Source organism: Labrus bergylta, chromosome 24 (genome assembly GCF_963930695.1).
Source record: "Labrus bergylta chromosome 24, fLabBer1.1, whole genome shotgun sequence".
NCBI lineage: Eukaryota > Metazoa > Chordata > Actinopteri > Labriformes > Labridae > Labrus > Labrus bergylta.
In genome coordinates, this window is record NC_089218.1 from 3,994,948 (window position 1) to 4,019,389 (window position 24,442).

Below are 24,442 nucleotides of genomic sequence, written 5' to 3' on the forward strand. Positions count from 1 at the left end.
TTGTAAAAAATAATAAATATTGAGTCGTTCATGTTTGATTTGATATCTTTGTAAAAAAATAATAAATATTGAGTCGTTCATATTTGATTTGATATCTTTGTAAAAAAAAAAATATATATTGAGTCGTTCATATTTGATTTGATATCTTTGTAAAAAAATAAATAAATATTGAGTCGTTCATATTTGATTTGACATCTTTGTAAAAAATAAGAAATATTGAGTCGTTCATATTTGATTTGACGTCTTTGGAAAGTTCATATACTGTGCTTTGTGCGAGCCCGCCATCTGCTGGACAAGTTATGTTACTACTCCATTTTTCACTACTGATGATAGTCTAATTGGGAACAGAAATAATGCATGTTGTATTGTAAATAAATGATTATAACTCTTAAGGAAAGAGGATATTTTGGTTGTTCAATCAACTACACATCTACAAAATATTTAGCAATAATATTTAATGTTTATGTACTGCACATGTGAAAAGTATTTACATCATCTTCTGGACTATTACAGAAAAAAAACATGATTCGAGTTAATGTATTTTTTTGCAAAGAAACACAGCATATATAAATAGACAGATATGATAACAAAAAGGCTTAACTCACAGGCTAAATAAACAAAGGTAGAGTAAAGAGTAGATGCTGACTAAGAAACATTCAGCAGATGGCAGCAGTGTGCCACATAAACCAGAATGACAGACAGTAAATAGACACAAAAAGGACTTGCACTGTGATCAATCATTTAATTTACATTCAGTTATATGATGCTTCAAAAGTTGTAGTCAGAAAGAAAAGAAGGAAAATGCATCATTAACCTTTGTTTGGATTAAGAATTTTAAATTGTTGTGATTGGGAAGTGCATCCATGAAAGTCCCCATGAAATGAAAAATAAATGTCCCTGGTTTCAATGTGACGTTCCTGTGTTGAATGTTCACTTATCTGCCAAATAGATTTTAAAAAAGCATCGTCTGAGTATTTATAAATCAAATAACTGTAAAACGTTTCATATGTCTGATGACTCATCATTTACACATTATTCGACCAATTAAAATCCAATCAAATTCTTCCCAACGTTATGCCCCGCCCTTCTATCTTCTAATTGTTTATTTCATGTTCCAGTGCAGGTAGATTCTCTTGTAGTTCCATTTCATGGGGATAAAATATGGTATAGAGAAGTGGTTCTCAACTGGTGGGTCGGGACCCAGAGGCGGGTCGCGGAGCCATTATCAGTGGGTCGAGAATGTAAGCCTGGAAAAAAGCTTGTGTAAAAATGTCTGTGATGCGCTTTTGAAACATCATTGTTTTGTTCAGTTTCTTGCTTCTGTCACATGTTTTGTACTGACTGAGATCCAAACTCCACAATCTTTCAATGAAATGAATCGGATTGGTCGGAAAATATCCGAAATTTAGGGGTCGTGATTTTTCACTGAGGAGTTGGTGGTGGGTCCTGAGGCTAGACGAGTTGAGAACCACTGGTATAGACAATGTAGATCAGGGGTGGGCAACTGGCGGCCCGGGGGCCCCCATCAACCCTAAACGTGGCCCTCAGGTCATTTTTTACATATCAATTAATTTGAAACATTTAGAAAACATGACCCATGACAAGGGTGGTGAGGTTTAGAGGACAGCTCCTGTGCCTTCTGAAGACGTCTGAGAAGTCGACCTGCTGAATTTTGACCGAAAGATCCTCTCCTGTCTGACTTTCCTCCGAAGAAGGTTAGCCATCCTCTTCCTGAACTTCTCTCCCACGAAGGCGTAGAGCACCGGGTTGATGCAGCTGTGCAGCAGAGCTATACTGTTGGTTATAACCACAGCTAGGTTCACTGACCTCCTCAGGGCACAGTTGTAGGATATCACCTTGGCCCTCATGAGCGTGTCCACCATCATGGTGATGTGGTACGGCGTCCAGCACAGCAGGAATGCAATCACCACGGCGATGATCACTTTCATGGCGCGGTGCTTCTGGAAAGCTCGTGCGCGCAACAGCCTGGTGACTGTGACGCTGTAGCAGATGACCATGATGCCAAAAGGGAGGAAGAAGCCAAAAATATGACGGAAGCCACGCGTAGCTAGCCGCCAGGATGAGGCGCTGCCTATGTCGAAGTTCTCAGAGCAAATCATCCTCAGTGGGTCGGAGGGTAGCTTGGAGGCGTCATTGAAGAGCGCAGGTAGAGCGAGCGCCCAACCAAGGGCCCAAACCGCCGCACACAGGATCCAGCTGCACATCCTCTGACGACTATGCAAACTCTCGCTAGCACGCACAATCACAAGATAGCGATCAATGCTGATACACGCCAAGAAGAGGATGCTGGTGTAGAAGTTCGCTTCAATGACAAGATTCAAGAACTTGCACATGAAGTCTCCAAAGAGCCAACCTTGGACGATCGCTACAGCCCAGAATGGAAGCGTAAGCGCCATCAAACCGTCTGCTACCGTCAGGTGAATCAAGTACACATCTGATGGCGTAAGCGACTGCCTGCTGGTGCCAATCACCCACCCGACCAGAAGGTTCCCTGGTATTGCGAGTAAAAAGATGACGATAAGAATGATACACATGGTCATGGCTGCTGTTGGAGAAAGAAGTGTCATCTTGCATGGTGATGTCTTTGGATCCGCGACGTAGTGCGTCTGATTGTTGTGGACGTTTGGATCCAGAGTGCCCCACAAATCTGTAAAGTCCATAGTGATCGACATCACTGTGGGGGAGAAAGAGAGATTAACACTAGTGCACAATTATAGCAGCACAAACACAGGCATGGCACCAGAAGTTCAACATGCAGCCAACCATGGCAGACGCAGCTGAACTTATGGCGCCGTGTTGCAAAAATGAAGTGGCATGCCCAAGTGTAATTAAACTAAATTAAACATAAGTCAAATGGTAAAACAACAGAAACATTATGAACATACCCTTTTTAAAGCTTTAGAAATTACTAACAGGTAGATCCCCCAACTTGAGCCTCACAAACTGATGTGCGGCTCGAGCTTGACCCAGAGAGACAGAGTAAAAAATGAAATGTAGAGAAGGAGTGGCACAAGTATAAAAGAGTTGCACAGGCAGTGAACTAACTCAGTTTGATATCGTTTAATTTCCACCTGAAGTTAATATTTGTATGCTACCACAAGCTAGTTGTCATACCAGATCAGCAAGCTTGGCTACTGTAGGTTAAAGTTGCAAGTTTTCAAGGTAATTATTTTTCATTCATTAAAAAATAATATGGTTATTTTGTATTCTAAAAATACAAAGTGTCACACACAAAACAATTTTTCTAATAAATGTACCATCTCTCCTATTTCCAATGAGAATAAACTAATTCAGGTACTCACCTACTGCCTGGCTTAAGCGTTAAAAGAAAAGAAGCCAAAACCCTCACACCCAAATGAGCCTGTGTTTAAAAACTCATCCTCTTTAAGTGTGATTTTTTTTTTTTATGTCATAGAGAGCTGACCCAATGTCTTGTTTCCTTCCCTAATATGTTACAGCACAGGCATGTGTCACACGATGTTCTTGTTGCAATGGGGCTTTAGCGGCACACATTTCAACATGTAGAAGCATCAGCAACAACACAGGTGCCAGTAAACAATGCAAATCAGTTATAGCCTAGAACGCACTAACACACAGCTAAGTGGGAGATTTGTATTCATTTCATGTATCATTAGGATTATAACACAGAAAATGTCTCAGATAGAGTTGACATCTGACCACTTGAGGTCAACCTGTTGCAAGTCGTTTGGAAATCAGTGCAGTGTGGTAAGGTGGGACACTTTCTGGAAATGTAACAATTGGTTCTCACTATTGCAAAGTCCAGTATTGCTCGTTTTGCATTTCTTTCAACAAAGCATGACTGTCAAGAAGGATAATGTGAAAATTGGCACAGACATGTTCTATTCTTTGGAAGACACAGCCCAGTTCTGTGAAAACACCTGAGAGACATCAGGGTTATCTTTTATATATAAGCAGTGTGTTAAGTCCAGTATTACTCCCTTGATTTGTTACAACACTTTTGCGAAATTGGTGAAGATTATTGTTGTGGTTCTTTGTAGCTGAGCTCACAATTTATGTGCATTACATACATGTCAGTGAGCCTGCAGAGAAAACCTGACAAAGCCAAAGTCAGAGACGCCTGAGGAAGAGGCCTGCAGGTGACGGAAAAAAGCACTTCAGCACTTCAACACTTCACCAATTGCAATTGAGATGCATGTATGTTCTGAATGTCAGTGTGTGTATCAATATGTTCTCAAATTGATGGTAAATACTTTGCACTCTTATATTGTTATCGTTTGCTCACTCAGCCGAAGCGTACAGTTCTTCAGAAAGCCTCAGGAGCATGCCAGACTCCTCGTATTGCATTTCTTTCAACACAGCAAGACTGTCGAGAAGGATAATGTGAAACTTGGAACAAACATGTTCTATTCTTTGGAAGCTGAGACACAGCCCAGTTCTGTGAAAACACCTGAGTGACATCAGGATTATCCAACTGAGGTACTAATTTTCATCTGCAACAAGCATTTATTTACCATTCTTTTGTTTTTTTTAAGTTATCATAGATGTGTTTTTTTGGCTAAATGTATGAATCTTATCTTATAAAGGAGAATCTTTTTAACTTATAGATCATGCATGCAGAAAGTACATAGTTCTGAGTTTTATGTGCAGAAGTGTTTAGTTAGAGACTTAACAAACACTTAAGGCCTAATAAATGTTTCATTCTCCTCAAACCAGACACACAGGGACGATTGTTTTCACTGGGGGTGTTACTGCTCTGCTAATGTTGCATCCATAAAAGGAACCAAGAAACAACAACTAAGAGGAGAGAGGAAGAGGGTGATTATCTAAAGTGCTCTGATGTCTGACACTTTGAATGCAACACATCAGGTTTTCCCTCAAAGCCTTGATTGTTCTTAAGCACTTAGTTTCCTCTGAATCCACGTGTTGATGGATGTAGTCTTCATCTCACACAGTGTGGTTCAAGAGGAGGGAATGACACGCGCACAAAGGAGATATTAAACTCCAATCTATGCTCTGTATGTTAAATTCATGAGGGCGCCATGAGTTGGATAAAGCCGTCATCGGTGTATTTGTTTTTTCTTTTTTTTCAGTTGAAGACAAAAATAGAGATACACCAGTAACAAACTCAAAAACGGACTTCTCTGAGTTATAATTATAAAATAGTTAATCACTGAAAATGTCTTTGTTTTGTCTCTCAGTAACAAATGACTGAATACAATTGACATCACATTGATGTAAAACAAAGAAAACGAAGACAGTTCTAGCAAATGTCCATTATCTGAAGAGTTGCTGATTCATTTTCTAATAAATCAATTTGATTGATAATCTAAATAATGCAGACATGTGTTTGGAACAGCCTTGTTGTCTGCAGTGCTGACAATGTGATTTGTGTTCCTGTGAATGTATTGTCTTTTAGATTTATGTTTACATGAAAGCAGTTTCCCTCACATTCTTGAACTACCTCTTTAGCTTAATAAGTCGAGCTGTGAAATGACAGACTGCTGATCTGCCACAGTCATAAATCAGTCAGTCCAGCATGTGCAGCATTTACTGACTATTGTCTAAATAGTCTAATTACAAGCCACAAATATGGCTTGTTATTAGACTGACACCTGTGTTGTTGGTTTCCAATCAAGATTCCAAGATCCAATCATGTGAAAGAAAAATGTAAGATTTGCTGATATAAAGATTAAACATAGATAGTAGTCATACTAGTTTCCTCGCGACCCCCATCAGTGCAATACCTGAGAATTGATCCAACAAATAACAAAAAAACATGAATGATGATTTACAAAATGCAATGAATAAACGACTACTCTTATATCAGAAAAGATCTCAAACAGTTGATATAGTACTTTGGTATTGTATAGCGTCATCTTAATACTTTATTTCCTGAAAGAATCTCCAATTAATAAAATGACTTAATTAGGCTACATGAATGTGGGGCCTTCAGGGTCTGTGGGAATGTTCTCCCAACTCCTTTCTCTCTTCAGCATAAATTGCAGGTCTTTTAATGTTTCCTTAGATTTAAAAATGTGTACATTTGAGTACATTTTTATTTTCACTAAGACTCATATACCTACTGCAATTGCACTTTATAACGACTCCCCTTTAAGTAAGACAGAAGACATTTCAACTTTTACACTTTAGCTTGAGTTGCATATATCAAATATCAAACTGTATTGTGGGCTCATGTTTTTTTCTATGGGTGGGATATGTATGTATATATGTGTTGTGTGTTTGTATGTATATATGTGTTGTGTGTATACATGTGTTGTGTATTTGTATGTATGCTGGCTGCTGGAACACCTAAATGTCCCTGCTGGGATGAATAAAATTTATCTTATCTTATCTTTATCTTATATATAAACAATATGTATCCTGTCTCCTAGGTTTTTATTGACATCATCAACATCTAATTAATCTTAAAACTGTAAAAACAAGCAGGTATATGAAGACTTTAAAATAAAATGTTATAGTACAACAAAAACAAACCAGCTTTTTGTATATTCAAGCCATATTGCATTTATTAAAAATATACCAATAAATATACTATTATATTATAAGGAATGTTGACATTTTTGCCTGACTAGACTCTTCTCCTCTGTCGCCCCCCGGTGGTGGAATGAGTCCCTCTGTACCTTTAAGAAAAAGCTAAAGACCCAGCTCTTTCATGAATACCTACTAACTTAATGATGATGGTCTCCATATTATTGATGATGATGATGGTTGTGACGATGGTTTTTGTTTGATAACGACGACTTATAAGATGGTTTCTATACTGATTAGAGCTCTCAAGAACTGCCCTCAATGTTGTGCTTTGCCTCTGTGCAATGTCTGTCAGTATGGTGCGCCGATTGTAAAGTTGCGCACACTACAAATAACAACAACATTTCTCCACAAAAATCACTTTTTATTCACATTTAGAGAAATATTTGTGAACTTTGTCATATTTACTTTTTACTGAATAAAAATGTAAGATAGTTTCATTGGCAAATATAAATGTTAAATATTATATCTAAATGTTGAATGTTTTATCTAAATGTTAAATGTTATATATAAATGTTAAAAATACATGTCCTGATTCTAAATATTTAGTTTACATTCTAAATATTTAGCTTTGATCCTATATATTTAGCTAAGATTGTAAATATTTATAATCAAAGCTAAATATATAGAATATAAACTAAATATTTAGAATCAGGGTGTTTTATATATAAAACATGCATTTTTAAAATGAACAAAGTTATGAAAATTTAGTAAATTATGTTTATCTCAAACAGTGCAATGGTGAAACGAAAATGGCTTTTTGTCAAAGATTTTTATGGCCTTTTTGTATTGGTTTAAGTGTTGTGCCAGCAGAAAGTGACCATGTGGTTATACAGTATTCAATATGTGAATAAATCATTGATATTCGAGCAGCATTGATATTCATGAAGGATCTTACCTGTTTAAAATTGTTTATGTTACAATTTACAGTTGGATAAAAGCGTCTGCTAAGTGAATTGTAGAATTATTACAAATGCATACAGGCAACATTGCGGGCGCTCTCATCTCATGGGGTCCTGAGGGTGAAAAACGCGGAAGTGACAGGCGGAAGGTGGCTCGGCGGAAGCGGTTTTCGGTCTGTCAAGGGAGGAAAACTAGCCGAGTTTTGACACAAAGCGATTTAATCCCAACCGAACAGCACCGATCATCCCCCCCCTTTCCTCGACACCAGCACTCCGCTGAGATGATCCTGTTAGAAATCAACAACCGGATCATAGAAGAGACGCTGTCGCTGAAGTTCGACGGCGCATCGAACGGGTAAGAAATCCTCCGTTACACCTGGCTAACGATGCTAACAGCTAGCTTCCTCTTCAGCGCTCCAATAAACATTATTACACACTCCGTTTCGTGTGTGTGTGGGTTTTAAATGCGACTTAACAACATTTGCAGCTTAGCACACGTCTGCAATGTCGCTGAGTTTAATTAGAAACAACAAAATAAAAAGAGTTATTTCGCTGATCCGCCTGAAGCTGGGGTGTGTCTGCACGGTCACAGCCCGATTTATAACCCCAATTTCATTTATAATCTCCCCCTGGTTGTTCTGTTTTTAAACAATTAACGAATTTAACAAAGCTCTGCGTGCCATTCTGCAAAAAAAATGAGAGAAAAACATGAATTGGAACATTTTAAAACGTTTTTTTTTAGAGGCTGGAGAGGAGTACTCTGTTTGTTAGAGTGACGTCACCATGCGAACATGTTAGCGTGACGTCACCAGGCGAAAATCTGATTTACTCGACTATCCTTTAAAACAGAGGGCGGGGCGGGCGGGGGGCGGGGCCCTTAAACCCTAAAACGTGGCCCCTCAGGTTAATTTTTTTTAATCAATTAATTGGAAACATGAAGAAAACATGATAAACTCAGAAATATTCATCATAATGTTTGACAATTAAGATAAATTTGAGACATAATTGACCGTAATTGTTTTTGTGTCCTACAATTTGGCCCCTCTGGCGGTGAGAATTAAATGAATGTGGCCCCTCCCTGCTTTAAAATGTATATATATATTCTGACATGTTAATCAGGAGTCACCATTTATCTACTGATCACAGCAGGGGGGGGGACTGACTACCCAGGGGCCCCTTCATGGGCCTAAAATAAAAAATGTATTTATTATTTGGCGTTTTTTCTCTCAGTTATAATCACATTAAGATAATTAGAATTCGAATTGTCTGAATGAATAAACAAACATTCAGAATTCCTTTCTGGAAAAAATGTGCCCCCCCCCCCCCCCCCCCCCGCGCGCTTCAACGGTCTGAAAAGGTGAAAAAGTTTATTATTAGTGATTATTTATCTTCCATTTTCAGGGTGTAAAACAAAGCATAGTTCAATGTTTATATGGGTCATTTGTGGAGGTGCGGTCCGGGTTAGTTTGGGCTGTGGTAGGGGCCCAATGTGATATCTATTCATGGGGCCGGGAGTTCCTGGAGGCGCTCCTGATCACAGTTGGTGACATACTTGGTTTGTCAAGATAACAACAACTTTATCATTAACCACGCTTTCCTACAATAGAGCATTTTTTATGACACTGTATCTTTTTAAAGGCGATTTATTTGTTGTCCACGTTTTGATGAAACAAACGAGGGGCTACTTGTTAGCTCACTATCGCCCCTCTCTCCAGCTTCCGCATTCTTAAGTCAAGTCTGAGCAGAGGCAGCAGCAGCTCCTCGGTGCACGCAAAGTATGCACTTTGGACATGCTGCTGCAGCATCTGCCTTTTAAAGAATTCATCTGCTGTGCTGTGCAAACCCCCACATTGTGTAACAACAGAATACACCCTGAGATTCTTGTGTTGGTATTGCTGTTCTGAAGATTTTTTGTCCCCTAACAAGCTTTGTTCGTCCCTGCAGAACCAAACCAGAGGCCGTCGATGTGACGTTTGCAGGTGAGACTTTATGGAATTAATTAATTCAGTTTTCTCAGAATGACTATATTTTGATTTATAAATGAGTTTTAATTGAATTGCTGGAGACAAATATTGAACCATGTTTGATGCTGATGTAATCACACCTGTTACTTTATTATTTTAGAATCAACCCGTGGCAAAAGGTTGTGATACATGTCATGCAAAATTGACTGAAATATTCTAATTTAGTTGTTTAAAAACTGGGTGTAAGATGTCAATTGTCCCTCTTGTAGGCTCTGACATTCCTCCTTTTGTGCTGCAGATTTCGATGGCGTCTTGTACCACATCTCCAACCCCAACGGGGACAAGACCAAAGTGATGGTCAGCATCTCGCTGAAGTTCTACAAGGAGCTGCAGGAGCATGGCGCTGATGAGGTACAACATGAACGAACAAATAAAGAAGAAGAAGAAGTTTCTCAATGTGTGTTCGGGCAGAGACTGGGCCTCTCAAAACCTCACATTTGCATACTCACTTTCAAATTCCTCAACACATGTTTACATAAGTACACACAAGTTACACAAACCAGGGTGTCTGCGTAATCTGGGAAACATCTTGACGTGTGTGAAATGTCGCTGCCATGTTTTAGATGCTGTAATATTACGCCTTTAGGTCTAAAAGGTTACCAGACAGGCAGACTATCCTCCTAGAGTCTCATTTTCATGCTAACCCTCTCGTCATCATGCAAACATGCACTGCTGCAACAATGGAAACACTGTCACTGACAAATCCACGAAGGAATAATGATCGGCATCCAAAAAGATGATGAGCTCAGGATTACTATCTACACACTAATACACACACACCTCCACCACAAGAGCTCTGTTGCCATGTAAGGAAGAAAGCAGCTGCTGGGGCTTCTTTTTGAAACAGGAAGTGAGTGTGTGTGACTCACCCCAGGCGAGGAAGTGCTGTGTGTGTGTGTGTCTTGGCTGCCGTCCAGGCCAAGCCGACTTCCCTTCTTGTTCTCTTGAGCTGAAAAGCGGAGGGATGCATGACCAGATGAACAGCGTCACAGTCATTTATTCAGGCCGCGTTAAAGCTCGATTATTCTCACACATTCTTGTCCCTCCTTTTTTTTGCTGAACCGTTGCTCAGATTCAAAAGAGAGAGAGAGAGAGAGAGAGAGAGAGAGAGAGATGCACCACAGTGACTTTCACTGACCTTTGGTGGTCCATCTTTCCGTGCAGGAGTGTGTTTTACATTTTCCTGCTGCATTCCACAGTGACAAGTATCAATTAAAGAGCCCCCCCCCCCCCGTGTTGAGATTTAAACCTCTCACTAACACACACCTCCTTCTCTGCCTTTTGTTGTGACATTCAAAGGGCAGCTTTTGAAAGTGCCACTTAAGACAGTTTTGTAATCTCATGGGAACTGCGGGAATCCTTGTTTTGTTCTAGCATGAAAATATGAATAATATTATGTCGTGTTTTCTTCTATTGAAGCTGTTTCTTTCATGTGATTCTGTCCCCTTGGTGTCATGTTGTTTTTCTCTGAAGCTCTAATTTTTGTTACGAGAAGTACGACACAAATAAAGGTCCTCCTTTGTTTCGATTTCAGCTGCTCAAGAGGGTCTATGAGAATTTCCTGGTTGCACCAGAGTCTGGTAAGTCCTCAGAAAGTCTCTGATCTCCTTTTTAGAAATTACTGACAGCCAATAGGAATAGAGTGGTGTAAAGATAGCTCACCACAAAGCTTCTAAATGAATGCGTGGTTCCTCATTTCTGGAACATTATTGAACAGTATTTGGCAGTTTGTGTCAGCTCTTGACTTCCTCTAATCAAAACAAACTGCAGATAGATTCTACAACTCATTAAAAAAAATATCTTTTCTAGGCTACAACGTGTCCCTCCTCTACGACCTGGACTCACTGCCGGCCAACAAAGACGAGGTGGTCCACCAGGCGGGCATGCTCAAGAGGAACTGCTTTGCGTCTGTGTTTGAAAAGTACTTCAAGTTCCAGGAAGAGGGCAAAGAGGGCGAGAAGAGGGCTGTGGTCCACTACAGAGACGACGAGTCCATGTACGTTTTCAGTGTCAGACATCTCTTTGAAGAGTCTCTAGTTGAAGAAAGAAATGGGTTGTCATGTGTCTCCTGTGTGGGAGCTTTCTCATCAATCATGCTGTCATTGTTGCGTACATCCTGGATCCCTTTGGAGGTTTTTAAACCTCTAAATCCTCCCGTCTTCTCAGGTATCTGGAGGCCAAGAAGGACAGAGTGACGGTGGTGTTCAGCACGGTGTTCAAAGACGACGACGATGTCATCATCGGCAAAGTGTTCATGCAGGTGTGTGAGGTCACAACCGACCCAAAAGTGGGTCTTTTGGTCTTGACCAGCGATCATCAACTGGCGGCCTGCGGGCCACATCTGGCCCCCCAAAGTTCCCCATCCCAGAACATAAACCATGTGTCTTTCTTTTTCTAGATGTAATTATTTGTACATGTGAATCATGTAAATCATTAAGTGAATGTTCAAGTAGTAACACATGCATGGATTTAGCTGTCATTTAAATAGAACAATAAAACATACCACTGTTAAACTGATGATGTTGATGTACTTGTTCTGTGTGCAGGAGTTCAAAGAGGGTCGGCGAGCCAGCCACACAGCCCCCCAGGTGCTGTTCAGCCACAGGGAGCCCCCCCTGGAGCTGAAGGACACAGACGCCGCCGTCGGAGACAACATTGGATACATCACCTTCGGTCAGTACCTGCAAACCTTCCTCTTTTTCTTTTTTTCTTTCTTTTTTTTTCCTGTGTTGCAGCCGTTTTTATTGGACTTTTTGTTGGTTGTTTTCAGTGCTGTTCCCTCGACACACCAATGCCAATGCTAGAGACAACACCATCAACCTCATCCACACCTTCAGGGACTACCTGCACTACCACATAAAGTGCTCCAAGGTCAGTTCATGAAACCAGGGTGCACAATCAGATCTGAATGCTACAGAAATTCCTTGCAGGTGTTTTTATTGTTTGTGACATAGTGTCAATTTATACCAATGATCTTTGAAAGATAATGAAGAGCCAGCTATTTCCTTGAATTCTTTGATTATATCTTTTTAGCCCTGTGTTGGGACAGATGATCTTTCCGACAGTCTGTTTGGTCCCCTCACTACCAAAGAAAGTCTCACTCATGAAGGCTCCCCACCTGTTGACAACTTGCTCTGCCCTCCTCTGTCATCATACAGGTTTCTTTTAAGAGTGGGCGTTTGTGTACACATGACTCACAAATCGAGACATAGTTCACATAGTTCCTTTAACGGAAGAAACTCTAATTAAAGCCTTTCTTTAAGTGGCTTACATTTCAGAGGCTTTTGTGTGATTTCGTAAGATGTTGGCTGTTTTCAGACAGCGGGGAGTCTGCGTGGGTGACACAGCGGATAGATTTATCGACAGTTGACAGTGGGTGAAACTGGAGATTACAGTGTTCACTATTGTCTCTGCAGCACGCTGTGATTAAGGTCCGGCACCTGTCACAAAATGTTGACCTCATTTTTTCACTAAAGAAAAATCTAAATTATGTGGACACCTGCACCGACAAAAAACGAAATGATCTCATCCACTGTATTTTGAAGATTTGTTCAAGATTAGTTTGCGGGCTTGTTTTAAGCTTTTTAAGCCCCTGATAAGACTCTCCTCACATGTAGTGTTCTCTCTCTCTCTCTCTCTCTCTCTCTCTCTCTCTCTCTCTCTCTCTCTCTCTCTCTCTCTCTCTCTCTCTCTCTCTCTCTCTCTCTCTCTCCGCAGGCCTACATTCACACACGTATGAGGGCCAAGACGTCAGACTTCCTCAAAGTGCTGAACCGCGCTCGACCCGATGCCGAGAAGAAGGAGATGAAAACCATCTCGTAAGTAGCCTCAGCCCGTCCAATCCGACTCATAGCCGCAATCTGTGCACATCAAGGTCTTTAGCCATCCTATGAATTAATGTAGCTGTTTCTTATTCTACCTAAATGAAGGGAAGGTGTAGTTGTTAATAAATACTTCACAAAGAGCTTAGGGTTAATAAAACTATCCAGGGGGCTGCGAGCTGAGCTGCTGCTATGATGATACATTAATATCCAGATCCTTTTGGTTATTTAGCATTGAGTTGTTGGACTGGCTCATTTTAAGTAGATTCAGGGGATGTTTGTTATTTGTTTTTGCACAAACTGCATTTTAAGCAGACCGTAATCAGCACTTTTCACTTCAGTGATATTCAAACCACTTCCATTTAAGTTACTTTTGTTTTTGTCACCAATGTCTCCAGCTTTGTGGATACTTAGCTCACTTTCAACATTTTTTGTGGCCCTTAGTTCCAGTCATCTGGTGTCCTCATTAGTGACTCAAACTATTCATAACTTTAGGAAACAAGGATGTTCTTTGATATGCTCACTGATATGCTCACACTGACTGGCTGTTGTTCTGCTACTTTCTGCTGTTTTATAGGCTGCTGGATCTATCTGTTTCAATAACAAAAGTCCAATGTTTATGATAGTTTATTTAATCAATTTCACCACTATCCCATTTTAAGATTGTTTTATCGACCAGCTCATTTGTACAGATGTTAAATCAAAATCTTGAACGCCTCTTCTGCCTTTTTTTTTCCCCACTTCATTTGATATGAAGCGTTAAAGATAACCTTTCCGTCTTGAGATAAGATATCTTAACACTTTGAAAGACAGACTTCTTTCTTTGTGAGCTGCGTTCAGTCCGCAGCTGTGTATGTTTTAGTGGTTTCGAGGTGTGTGGCTGTGTTTGCCTGGACTGTTTTTGCTGTGTTTGAAGTGAGTCAGGAAGGAATTTTTACAGCTCTCCACTTTTTTTAAAACCTCCAAACAGTTGCATGAACACTTTTTGTGTGCTTTTAAGCTTTGAAATAATAGGAAAATATAAACTGCCAGAGCACAAAGAGTCTTTATTCCACGGTTAAAATTTAACCTGAATGAGATGGCTGCAATCTTCATGATATTTAAGCCAAGGAACTCCCAAGTTTATAGAGCTGAAATAATAGTGCAAATCATTATGACTCGTTTTATTTGACTTAAAGATGAAAATTAAAAAATAGATTTAAAGAGAAATGCAACTGAAGAGTACGTTTCTGACATAAATGTGTCTTTGTGTCATTTTCTAGTGGAAAGACCTTTTCACGCTGAGGCCAGATCCAGACCCCCCCCCGCCCCCCGTGGACACGCCCAGACGCGCTACACTGAGACTCAAACGCCACATCGGACAGGACTCAAGGACACATCTTAACGCCCCCGCCCAAACCCTCCCCCCCCAAAAAAAACGTGTCCAGTCTTCTTTTTTTTTTTTTTATGAATAATAATGTTTGCTCTTCGTAGGGAAAGCCACGGCTCAAGATAAATGGAAAAAAGGGCATTCCTTGCTTTGCATAGTTAAAGAGAATTATTAGTCCTATATAAATATATATATGAAAAAAATGAAATTTTTGATACGATATCTTTTACTCCATTTGGTACTCTTGCTTGCCCCTCAAACCCCCCCACCATACAATATCCATGTGTTGGATGATTTCAACTCCCCCTTCCTCCCTCTCTGTGCTTTCATGTTGTCTGAACCATTGTCATTAAAAAATAAATAAATCACTCTTACAAAAAAAAAATCCTCTGGTAGTAGCGTGTGTTTTTTTTTCTCAGTAATTGTCAATAAATGTGCTAAAAATTGAGCCAAAAGAAGTTATTGGTAAATTGAAAATGGATAAGAAGGAAAATAACATGAATATTCCATTAGTTTGGTCTGAGATTATAGTAAATTGAGTATTTGGGCTTTATAGTGAAGACGTTTGACAGCTTGTATTCTAGGACTGTGGTTTTTAAAGGGGGGCGGGTCGTGAATCATTGGAGGGATGGGGAGGGGAAACTTAAAAAATGTATTAGTGACAATGACATGTTTAATATATTCCCTTTTAGACATTATGAAAAGCTGCATATCAAAATAATTGTTCTTTTTTATGGCAAAAAAAAAAAAAAAAAACCTCACCACTCTATCCAATCAGAATCAAGCAGCCTCTATGAGTGACACTGATGTAACAATAAACTGCTACACCACTACATCTCTACAACCCACCTTCTCTTAAAATGGAAAAAACACACCACCAGTCTGATCAGAAGGCTGTTCAACATGAGTGTGGTTCTTCTTTGGATTTTTGCTAACAGTTAATTAACATTTAATATTGATGTTTGCCATCGTTATGTTTGACGTAACTACGAAATTTAGCTTGAAAGGGGTCTGGGGACTCTTGTTCTAGCATATTGTAATGAACATTTTCTAATTTTATTGGCATATTATACACAAAATAAGTCTTAACAGTGATAAAAATCATTTGTATTTGCAGCCCAAATGTGCCAAATATTGCCTGGCTTCTGCAAAAGTACCCAAGGGTGGGGAGCAATGCACTCAGTGATCATTAAAGTAAATTGAAGGTAAATTAGTGAATTGCAACATAAGTCATCCATCCAAAAAGGCAGAAAATGAAACAATGGGACCTTCTTTTGAAATCAAATGTATTTTATTTCATGACATTTGAGGAAAACACACCACAGCAATCTCATGGCAGCTTTACAAGTCTACAGACAGACTGTCATGACACAGAGCAGTAAAAAGAACAGATTGTGAATCAGGCTTTGGCCACTTTAGCCTCATTCTTGGCCTTTTGATCTTCATCGTCGGAGGAAGAGGAAGAAGAGGAGGAGGAAGACGAGGAGGAGGAGGAGGAAGAAGAAGAAGAGGAGGATGAATCCTTTTTGTTTTTCTTGGGCGCTTTCTTTTTAGTATTGCTGGTGCTTGGCGGAGCTGCTGCTTTGTCGACAGCAACCTTTTCCTCCTTGATGGGGTTTCCTTCAGTAGTCGGGGCATCCTCAGGGGCTTTTGGGGTAGCAGATTGGATGGAGGGTGCACCTTCTTGCTCCACAAGGACTTCTTCTTTCACTTTTACCTGCTCTTCTGGGACCTCTGTCTTAGGCTTTTGCTGGTCTGGAAGCAAGATCATTCAGTTTTAATGCATGTCAGCATCACTTTAATACATGCATTTTTACACAAGAGACAACAAATGGACAGATTTCTTCTTCTTTTGTGATTTATTTCCTTGTCAAAATCATGTGGTGTTAACTTGGGCGTGAATGCATGCAGTAACAGGGTGCAGTGTGTTGAGTTAAAAGTGCATTTTAGTGAATCTCAAAACAATCCAATTCTTTCTTGAACTGAATTTGAAGAGAAGATGGACCTGTCTGCTTTAAAGAGTTTAACTCTGCTCGCAAGGAGAGTCATAACGCTCTTTCAAATCCACAATCAAACTGTAAGAGAAGCTAAAGTCAAGTTCAGAGATTTGTTTATTTATTTCCCTTTGCGAGACTCTGCTGCAGAGATAAACTTTTCAATCAGGCCATGATGCTAACATGATAAAGTCAGTGTTATTTTTTGTAATTGTTTTTTTCCTCTCCGGATCCAGAACTTACCGCTACTTAGCGCGTCCTCTAAAGAAAGGTCCGAGCTGTCAGAGAAAAAGATGTTAAGTAAGCTAGCAGGAAACAGGTACACCATGCTATTGTTTGTATTAGGCTGTGTTAATGCCAATACTTAAAGCAGGGGCAGGTCCACAGGGTTGGCATGGGCCCCCCTTTGAAATCTTATTGGCCACCCCAAGTTCCACCCCAGAAATACTCAACTGTGATTGGCTACTTGCCCAGTCAGAGGCGGGAATGTTAAAACCACATTTAATTCTGTAGCTCTGACTTCATAAAAAATGCAACCAAGATGAAGTATTTCCGTATTTTCTGACTTCTCACCTTTCAGGCTCAACCGTCATGCCATGAATCAGCTGCTGGTAGTTATCGATTTCCGCCTCCAGCTTCATCTTGACACACAGCAGGTTCTTGTTGGTTTCGACCAGGCGCTCCACCTCTGCCCTGACCTCCTTCAGCTCTTTCTCCAGGTCGAGGATCATCTTGTTGAGGGGGCCCAGGCGTTGACCGTACTCCACTTTGGTGGACTGCAAGGTTTCCTCCAGATTGTTGATCTGAAATAATCGACGTAATATAAGAAAGACCAAAAAAAAAAAAACACTGTTTGTCATTTGTCATTTTTCAAGAGCAGATCCAGGGGTTGCCCCTCAGATCTCAACAGATCCAGTCGGTGTGGTTTAAGCAGGTTTACAGTTTAATGACAGGGCAGTGAGGAATGCTCGTGAAATGGACGGGTAGACTAACAACCCTGGTTTTAACATTTCTGACACGAGTCTGTGTTTGTACGCCTCAAGGGGTTTCACCTTGACTTGAGAACAATTATTAGTCGTATGTCAACATGTTCTGCAAAAGTGGAGTGGGATTACAGGATATGAAAGCCTGGATCATGGAGAGCTGTCTTCAAAGTGAGCCCTTTACTCAAATCCAAACTGTAGCTGATGTGTGCGACAGAGTGAAGTTCCAGATGAAGTCATATTTAATGGAAGTGTTGATGATGTGTTATTAGTGTTATGTGTGTGGTTACCATGCTGTGCAGACTCTGGATCTTGATTTCCAGAGTTTGTTTCTGTTTGAGCAGATCCTTGAGCTCTGTCTTTCCGGTCACAAAGGCCTCGTTGGTTTGCGCCTCCTCCACCTTGATGTGGTCAAACTGTGGAGAAAGAAGCACAGAGAAATGGTGAAATAAACAGAGTGTGAGAAGAAACTGAACTCTCAGATCATGCTGGGTGACGCACCTTGCTCTGATACCAGTCGTCAGTCTCCTTCAGGTTCTTCTTGGCAAGCTTCTCGTACTGCCCACGGACCTTGTTGAGCATCTCTGACAGGTTTGAGTTGAGGGAGTCGATCTCCACAGTCACTTCAGAGTCCTTGATCTTCTCACGCAGGACGTCAACCTCCTACAAGAGCCACACTTAGAAAAGTAAGCCTCAGAATTGGTTACACTACTTTTGATCTGAGAGTGTTTTTATCGTTTCGGTGTCACCTCTTTGTGCTCTTGGTCAAGGCGGGCGATCTCCTCCTTCACCAGGTCGATCTCCTTCTGCGTCTGCTTGACGTTCATCTTGGTGTCCTCAATGGTCTTCTTCAGATCCTCCAAGTCCTTTTCCAGCTGCTTGCGGTCCTTTTTCTCATCTTCCAGCCTGCACAAGTTGACAATAACCAAACACTGATCAACAGAAACACACTACAGACTCGTGTTTTTCAAATTCAAATGAAGAAAAAACTTCACTAAAAGCACGCATTTGCAGTAATGCTCTAAACTAGTGTTTAATGGAACTCACTTTTCCTTGAAGTCATCATTAGCAAGATTGGTGTTGTCAATCTGGAGAAGCAGCTTAGCGTTGTCCAAGGTCAGGTCTTTGATCTAAAGATTTCAAAACATCATGTCTATTACAAGTGTGTCTCAGATTTTAAGACATAGAGTAAAATTATTCTGTTTGAAAATATTCAATGTATTTTTTCATATTTGATTAGAGAGTAAATTTGGAAAAATATGCTGAATTTGATATATCAAAGACCAATAGTCATTTTAAATGTACAAAATGAAAAATTAAAACTACACATCTGATGCTTACCTGCTTCTTGAGGTCATCCAAAGGTTGCTCCACCTTATCCCAGTCCCGTCCCGCTGGAGTTTTCCTCTTGGCCAAAATGTCATCAATCTGCTTCTGAAGGCCTCCGTTCTCCTTCTCCAGCTGCCTCACCCTGCCCAGGTATCCGGACAGCCTGTCGTTCAGACCCCGCAGAGTCTGCTTGTCGTCCGCGGGGGCCGCGGGGGCTGCGGGGGCTGCGGGCTGAGCGGCAGGTGCTGGAGCTGGAGGTGCGGAGTCTTTCTCCGTCTCGTTACGCAGTATGTTACGCAGCCCCTCCAGGCTGGCGACGGACGCCCTAGAGCCCCTTCCCCCGGCTCCACCGAACATGCTGGCTGCGGTGTTTTTTGAAGGCATGGCTGCTTTTGGATCGGAGAGAGATGGAGAGCGAGGAAGGCAGGAGAGTCACCTGATGAATGTAGGTGAAGGACTCAGGTGGGTTTTATACCCGTTATTTTCTTCTTGAATCCTCCCTAAGGATGTTATTGGCTCCCGCTGCCCACCACCACCCCTGGACAAACTGGTCTACAGTTGAAATTCAAGTTTTTCATGTTGGCATTCCGTTTTTTCTCACTGTAAAACGGTACCTGTCTTCTTTTGATTGGACACATGCGGAGTTTGGGGAGGCGACAGGTGGTCCTTGCCCACCTTAAAAGCAGGTGAAGGAGGGCTGCAGGTACCTTCACCGCTCACCAGTTCATCTTCCAGGTGTCAGCTCGAGGTAAAAGGTTGCAGTATGTCTAAAGCTAAAGATTACAGTAGCCAGTCCTACAGCCCCCGGACCACGGGGCCAGCAAAGAGCCAACCGACCAACAACAAGGTGGACGGGACGGGCAAGTCCAGGGAGAAGGACGACATGGTGGGACTCAACGACAAGTTCGTCCGGCTGATTGACAAGGTATGTAGATAATGTCAATAATGTCCATTATGCGAATGCACTAATTAAATAAATGTGATAAACAATTAAAAATGACTAATTATACTTCTAGGCCTGCTACAAGTAGCCTAATCATAATGTAAAAGCTTACTATTATTGTTTTAGTTCAATACAATTCAATGGTTGATTCTGTTATTATTATTAATTTATCTGAGTTTTATTCATTTGAATAATTTTAGAGAAATATCTAACAGTTTTAAAAATCAATTTATGCTAGGTTAATTCATTATTTACAGCATTAATTATATCAATTAAGTTAGCTTGCCACTTAAAAAAAAAAAAGTGCATCACAACTACGTAGTAAAAAGAAGACGGGATATTCATAAAAAGAATATAAATTATTTAACAATCTATCAGTTTAGAATTATATTAATAGCCTACTCATTACACTAAAACAATGAAAATTAATAAAAACGATATTATATAGGCTACTATAGGATATAGTTTCTTTCTGGGGTTTTGCTGCTTAAACATTTAAAAAATTTTTAATTATGCCACATGGTAGGCCTATAAATACATTTGTTGAGCTTTTTTTGTAATTTTTGACATGAATTTGCATTCCAAATTCTTCATGTGAGCCCATGCAAACAGCTAAAACCCTCCTGAAAATAGAAATGAATGAAATGGAATGAAAAGTGTCTTATTTTTCAAGCTTTGGTCAATGTATAAAGGGTGGAGGTACATGTAGGACGCCATCTTGTGGACAGTTATGTAACTTTCAGTTTGAGCTCCAAAAGGGGAATTTATCAGTCAACCTAAACACAGTTGAAAGACTCGAGGCTCACTGGGTGAAAACAAACACATATTTGATAAGTTACAGATTTTATAATACACACTTTGTTTCTATCTAAGGTGAAAAACCTGGAGGATGAGAACAAGAAGCTTGACACAAAGCTGAATATCCTGAAGGAGCAGCAGGACTACGAGGGGAAAATCGACGACATCGTCAAGCAGCTGGAGAACGAGATGGAGCAGCAGATCCAGAACTTGCTGGCTGACCAAGAAAAGCTGAGGGCCGATCTGCTGAAGAAGCAGGAGGAGGTGGAGGACACCAAGGAAAGGTCGGCAGGTCACAGTTTATTTGACTCGACACAACAGCTGTCTCCTCTCGTTCAACATTAATCATCTCTTTTCTTTGTTATAGCTACGAGAAGGAGCTGCAGAAGAAAGCTGAACTGGAGAATGAGTTTATTGTCACCAAAAAGGTAACCGAAACTTTTACTGCTGCGTATTTGTTTGTTGCATTGTTGCATCCATGTATAATGCATGTGTGTGTGTTAATGTGTGTGTGAAAAAGGACGTGGACGAAGGTCACCTGGAGGCTGTGGATCTAGTTCTGGACCTGGAGGACCTTATGGGAAAACTAGACTTCCTCAGGGTTGGATATGATGAGGTAATAATTGTGCTTTTCTTTATTTTATTGAACATTTAAATAGACATATTAAATGAACCCGTGTGCGCCCCCTGCAGGAGATAAAGGAGCTGGAGTCTCAGGTCCAGAATGAAACAGTGGTCCTGCGTGACAGCAGCAAACGGAGTCTGGACATGGATGAGATTGTTGACAGTGTCAAGAATCAGTACGCCAACATTGCCTCTCGCACCAGGGAGGAAGCCGAGCAGTGGAACCAGAAGAAGGTAAGGGAAAGGTTTATTACACCCAAAGAAGAAGAAAACGTGCCTGGTACGGCTTCAGTTAATTTCACACATCATGACAATGTTAACAGTTCTTTGCTTCCCTCTCTTAGATGGACGCCATGGTCCTGAGTGCAGGGCAACGTGAGCAGGATGTGCGTGATTTAAAGAGGGACATCTCAGACATGGTGCGTCTCATTCAGAGGCTAACCGGAGACCTGGAGGCTCTTCAGAGAAAGGTTTGGATCACTCAGAGAAATACTTCTATCGCGAGATGTTTCTGTCCTACCCAGCCGCCTCTGATCCCCTCTGTTTCCATGTTAGGAAGAGGCCCTGAAGAAGGAGATCAACGAGGTGAGGACAGAAGGAGACACCAACCTGGGGACGGCTCGGAGGGACATCGTCCAGCTGGAGGACGCCCTGAGGCGGGCCAAGCAGGACTTGGCCGGACAAATCCGCGAACACCAAGAGCTGATGAACCTGAAGCTGGCTCTGGACATCGAGATCGCCACCTACCGCAAACTGCTGGAGGGCGAGGAGCAGAGGTACTTACAAGCATCTATTCAATGCATTAACTCATGATGCTGTTTGATGAAATATACTAGAAATACTCGTACTAACATCTGTCTCTTCTCCATGTGTGTGAAGAATGAGGGAGCTCATGCGAAACGCAGGTGAGACTTATTTTATTACTTTTTCTGACATTTTAGCCGTTAAATCTAAAACTTCTACTACTTTCAATGCATGCTGGACAAATAAAACCTTCCAAAACGTTGACCTGATCCTTTAGTTAACACAATAACCAGCTTGTTAAAAATTGATTCACGTCTCGTGCCCCACTAAAATCAAACCTCTCTCCCACTCAGATTTGTAAAAACAAACCAATCCCACTGCTTACTTGCATGCAGACGTAAACCTGCCAGAGAAGCGACAAGCCCCTGAACTCACTGCTGTCCCGGAAACCACCATTACCCCTGAGGACACCGTTACCACGCCGATGTGCCCCGCCTCCAAGAAACGAGTCCTGATCCGAGTGGAAGTGGAGGAAGGCAGAGTTGTGTCTGAAAGCTCTCATTACTCTGAAGATTGACTTGCACTGTCCTCTCAATCAGTATTAAATATACATCTACTTAATGTGAAGTTAAATTTCATCTTTAAAGGTTTTAGAATGAAATGGAAAACAAAATGGAGAATTTTTGGATCATGCAGTAGTTTTTCACACTCCCCCCCTCTACCACACGAGGGAAGCAAAAATGGTTCAGTGATGGCAAATGTGAAATGGTTTAAAAAAAATGTGAATTGAAAAACCCATTTTTTTGTCCGTGTTGCAGTGTTGTGTGTTCATGTAGGATTACTGGGAAAAGAAAAAATGATTGGTAGCAAGTCTGAAATGCTGGAACTGTTCTCTTTTCTCACATTTATCTGCACCTTTTTTTTTTTTTTTACCTCAAACATTATAGTAATCAGCAAAAATCACAAGACAGTACAGGAATGACTGTTGGTATGACAAGTGCAATGAAATACAACAAATAAAGCAACACGAACAATATGTCTGCTCCCGTTTCTCTTTCACACTTTGAAACAATTGCGGAAATTTTTACTTTTTTGCAAAACAAATAAAAAATGCCGCTGGAGCCGAGAGCTAGTTAGCTTAGCTTTTAGTTTAGCTTCTCCATAAACCCTGGAAAAGGGGAGAACCGCTTTAGTTCTGTCTTAAGGTTAACACTGAAACCTTGTTATATTGAAAGGTTTATGTAAATAATAATAATGATTACAATAATAATCATTTTATTGCACCTTTCCAAATATTTAGAATTCAAACACTGGGGCAGCGGTGGCGTAGTGGTTGGTCTGGCGCCCTATGTATTGAGTTGTAAAGCTAGCTGTTGTCCACATTTTCTTGACTGAGCTAAGCTAACAGGCTGTAAGCTCCAGCTAGACATCTGAGGGCATGTCACTTTCAGAAAGACAATTTTTAGCCATATTCCCCAAATGCTAAGAATGCAGACACATTTTAGGCACTGTGTTAGATAAATGGATAGATATAGCAGCGGCCAGTCATTAGCTGGAGCCTTGCAGTCTCGCCTCTTCGCCGCCTTTCCCATTTCTCTCATGTCATTCGGACACACATGAGATTCCAATGTGGAAAACGTACTGGAACATGGTTTTAAGTTAGCAGAGCAGCACAGACGGTGTACCTTGGCCTCATGATGATATCCCATCTCTCATAATGTCCCGTAACAGTTTGTACCTTGTTTGCGCTTTAATTTGATTAAAGTCTGCTGTACCTCCTCAGCTCACGTATACTGGCCGTCTCTTTTCCACCCACGTCTGCACACATTTAAAGCTGCGATGTGGCCTGGAAACAAATAACCACGACATCCAGTACATTCTGTTTAATCAAGTCTCAAATAAAAATCTAATTTCCCCTGAATGGATCCTACAGCAAATAAAACGTTCAAGCTTTGAACACCAGTGTTTGCCAGCAGCAGATTATCTCTGGAGTAAAAAACCTGCTCTGACTGTTATATTTATCTTTATATGGCACAAACTGGAAACACATTACTGTGTAGAGTTTTGTTTCTCTTCAGGTTTTTACTGGAGCCCTAATCTCTGCTAGTCTTGCAGATGTATTACAGGCCGTGGATGAATCCCTCTCCCCTCTTCAGCTCACATACCAGTGCATAGATAAACACTCGGGAGGGGAGTAGGAGTAAACATCGCTGTGAAGAGGGTGACAGATGGAGAATATCTACGACCAGTTAAACAGGCAGCACATAGAGATATGAGCATATGCTTTATGTCTTTGAATTATATATTTACGATGTACAACACTTAAACAAGGCTGGTTTTATTAACCTTTCTTCAGAAT

At 40.8% G+C, this 24,442-nt stretch overlaps 4 protein-coding genes across 5 annotated transcripts; 2 read left to right on the plus strand and 2 right to left on the minus strand.

Moving 5' to 3' along the window:
* Positions 1 to 440: 440 nt before the first annotated feature.
* Positions 441 to 3,420, minus strand: LOC109999265 (C-X-C chemokine receptor type 1-like). The gene is made up of 2 exons (XM_020654279.3): positions 3,324 to 3,420; positions 441 to 2,695 (listed from the first exon to the last, which is right to left on the minus strand). Exon 2 carries the CDS (start codon positions 2,691 to 2,693, stop codon positions 1,617 to 1,619), a length of 1,077 nt encoding a protein of 358 aa, XP_020509935.1. The 5' UTR covers positions 2,694 to 2,695; positions 3,324 to 3,420; the 3' UTR covers positions 441 to 1,616.
* A 4,164-nt stretch (positions 3,421 to 7,584) lies between these two features.
* Positions 7,585 to 15,053, plus strand: arpc2 (actin related protein 2/3 complex, subunit 2). Its single transcript, XM_020654278.3, has 10 exons — positions 7,585 to 7,809; positions 9,399 to 9,433; positions 9,717 to 9,829; positions 11,013 to 11,058; positions 11,288 to 11,474; positions 11,645 to 11,738; positions 12,025 to 12,151; positions 12,249 to 12,349; positions 13,196 to 13,296; positions 14,562 to 15,053. Exons 1-10 carry the CDS (start codon positions 7,736 to 7,738, stop codon positions 14,581 to 14,583), a joined length of 900 nt encoding a protein of 299 aa, XP_020509934.1. The 5' UTR covers positions 7,585 to 7,735; the 3' UTR covers positions 14,584 to 15,053.
* Positions 15,054 to 15,937: 884 nt separating this feature from the next.
* Positions 15,938 to 19,388, minus strand: LOC109999254 (keratin, type I cytoskeletal 18-like). Of its 2 annotated transcripts, XM_065952168.1 has the most exons (8): positions 18,987 to 19,388; positions 18,693 to 18,775; positions 18,395 to 18,551; positions 18,147 to 18,308; positions 17,936 to 18,061; positions 17,236 to 17,465; positions 16,906 to 16,940; positions 15,938 to 16,423 (listed from the first exon to the last, which is right to left on the minus strand). In XM_065952168.1, the coding sequence occupies exons 1-8, from the start codon at positions 19,356 to 19,358 to the stop codon at positions 16,068 to 16,070; spliced, it is 1,521 nt and encodes a 506-aa protein (XP_065808240.1). In that variant the 5' UTR covers positions 19,359 to 19,388; the 3' UTR covers positions 15,938 to 16,067. The 2 variants fall into 2 exon arrangements, with proteins under 2 accessions (XP_065808240.1, XP_065808241.1); XM_065952169.1 differs by lacking the exon at positions 16,906 to 16,940 and having other exon boundaries at positions 16,268 to 16,423.
* Positions 19,389 to 19,662: 274 nt separating this feature from the next.
* Positions 19,663 to 23,119, plus strand: LOC109999253 (intermediate filament protein ON3-like). Its single transcript, XM_029281256.2, has 9 exons — positions 19,663 to 19,899; positions 20,791 to 20,999; positions 21,083 to 21,143; positions 21,236 to 21,331; positions 21,409 to 21,573; positions 21,684 to 21,809; positions 21,895 to 22,115; positions 22,219 to 22,244; positions 22,437 to 23,119. Exons 1-9 carry the CDS (start codon positions 19,738 to 19,740, stop codon positions 22,442 to 22,444), a joined length of 1,074 nt encoding a protein of 357 aa, XP_029137089.1. The 5' UTR covers positions 19,663 to 19,737; the 3' UTR covers positions 22,445 to 23,119.
* The last annotated feature ends 1,323 nt before the right edge of the window (positions 23,120 to 24,442 follow it).

Bases quoted from the DNA above. Each gene is read 5' to 3' on its own strand.
- LOC109999265 (XM_020654279.3), bottom strand. From the start codon at position 2,693: ATGTCGATCACTATGGACTTTACAGATTTGTGGGGCACTCTGGATCCA.
- arpc2 (XM_020654278.3), top strand. From the start codon at position 7,736: ATGATCCTGTTAGAAATCAACAACCGGATCATAGAAGAGACGCTGTCG. The intron at 12,350-13,195 runs GTCAGTTCATGA...CTCTCTCCGCAG, and splicing joins ACCACATAAAGTGCTCCAAG to GCCTACATTCACACACGTAT. The intron at 13,297-14,561 runs GTAAGTAGCCTC...GTCATTTTCTAG, and splicing joins AAGGAGATGAAAACCATCTC to TGGAAAGACCTTTTCACGCT.
- LOC109999253 (XM_029281256.2), top strand. From the start codon at position 19,738: ATGTCTAAAGCTAAAGATTACAGTAGCCAGTCCTACAGCCCCCGGACC. The intron at 21,144-21,235 runs GTAACCGAAACT...TGTGTGAAAAAG, and splicing joins AGTTTATTGTCACCAAAAAG to GACGTGGACGAAGGTCACCT. The intron at 21,574-21,683 runs GTAAGGGAAAGG...TCCCTCTCTTAG, and splicing joins AGCAGTGGAACCAGAAGAAG to ATGGACGCCATGGTCCTGAG.
- LOC109999254 (XM_065952168.1), bottom strand. From the start codon at position 19,358: ATGCCTTCAAAAAACACCGCAGCCAGCATGTTCGGTGGAGCCGGGGGA. The intron at 16,941-17,235 runs GTGAGAAGTCAG...TTTCTCTGACAG, and splicing joins ATGACGGTTGAGCCTGAAAG to CTCGGACCTTTCTTTAGAGG. The intron at 16,424-16,905 runs GTAAGTTCTGGA...TCTTGCTTCCAG, and splicing joins AGAGGACGCGCTAAGTAGCG to ACCAGCAAAAGCCTAAGACA.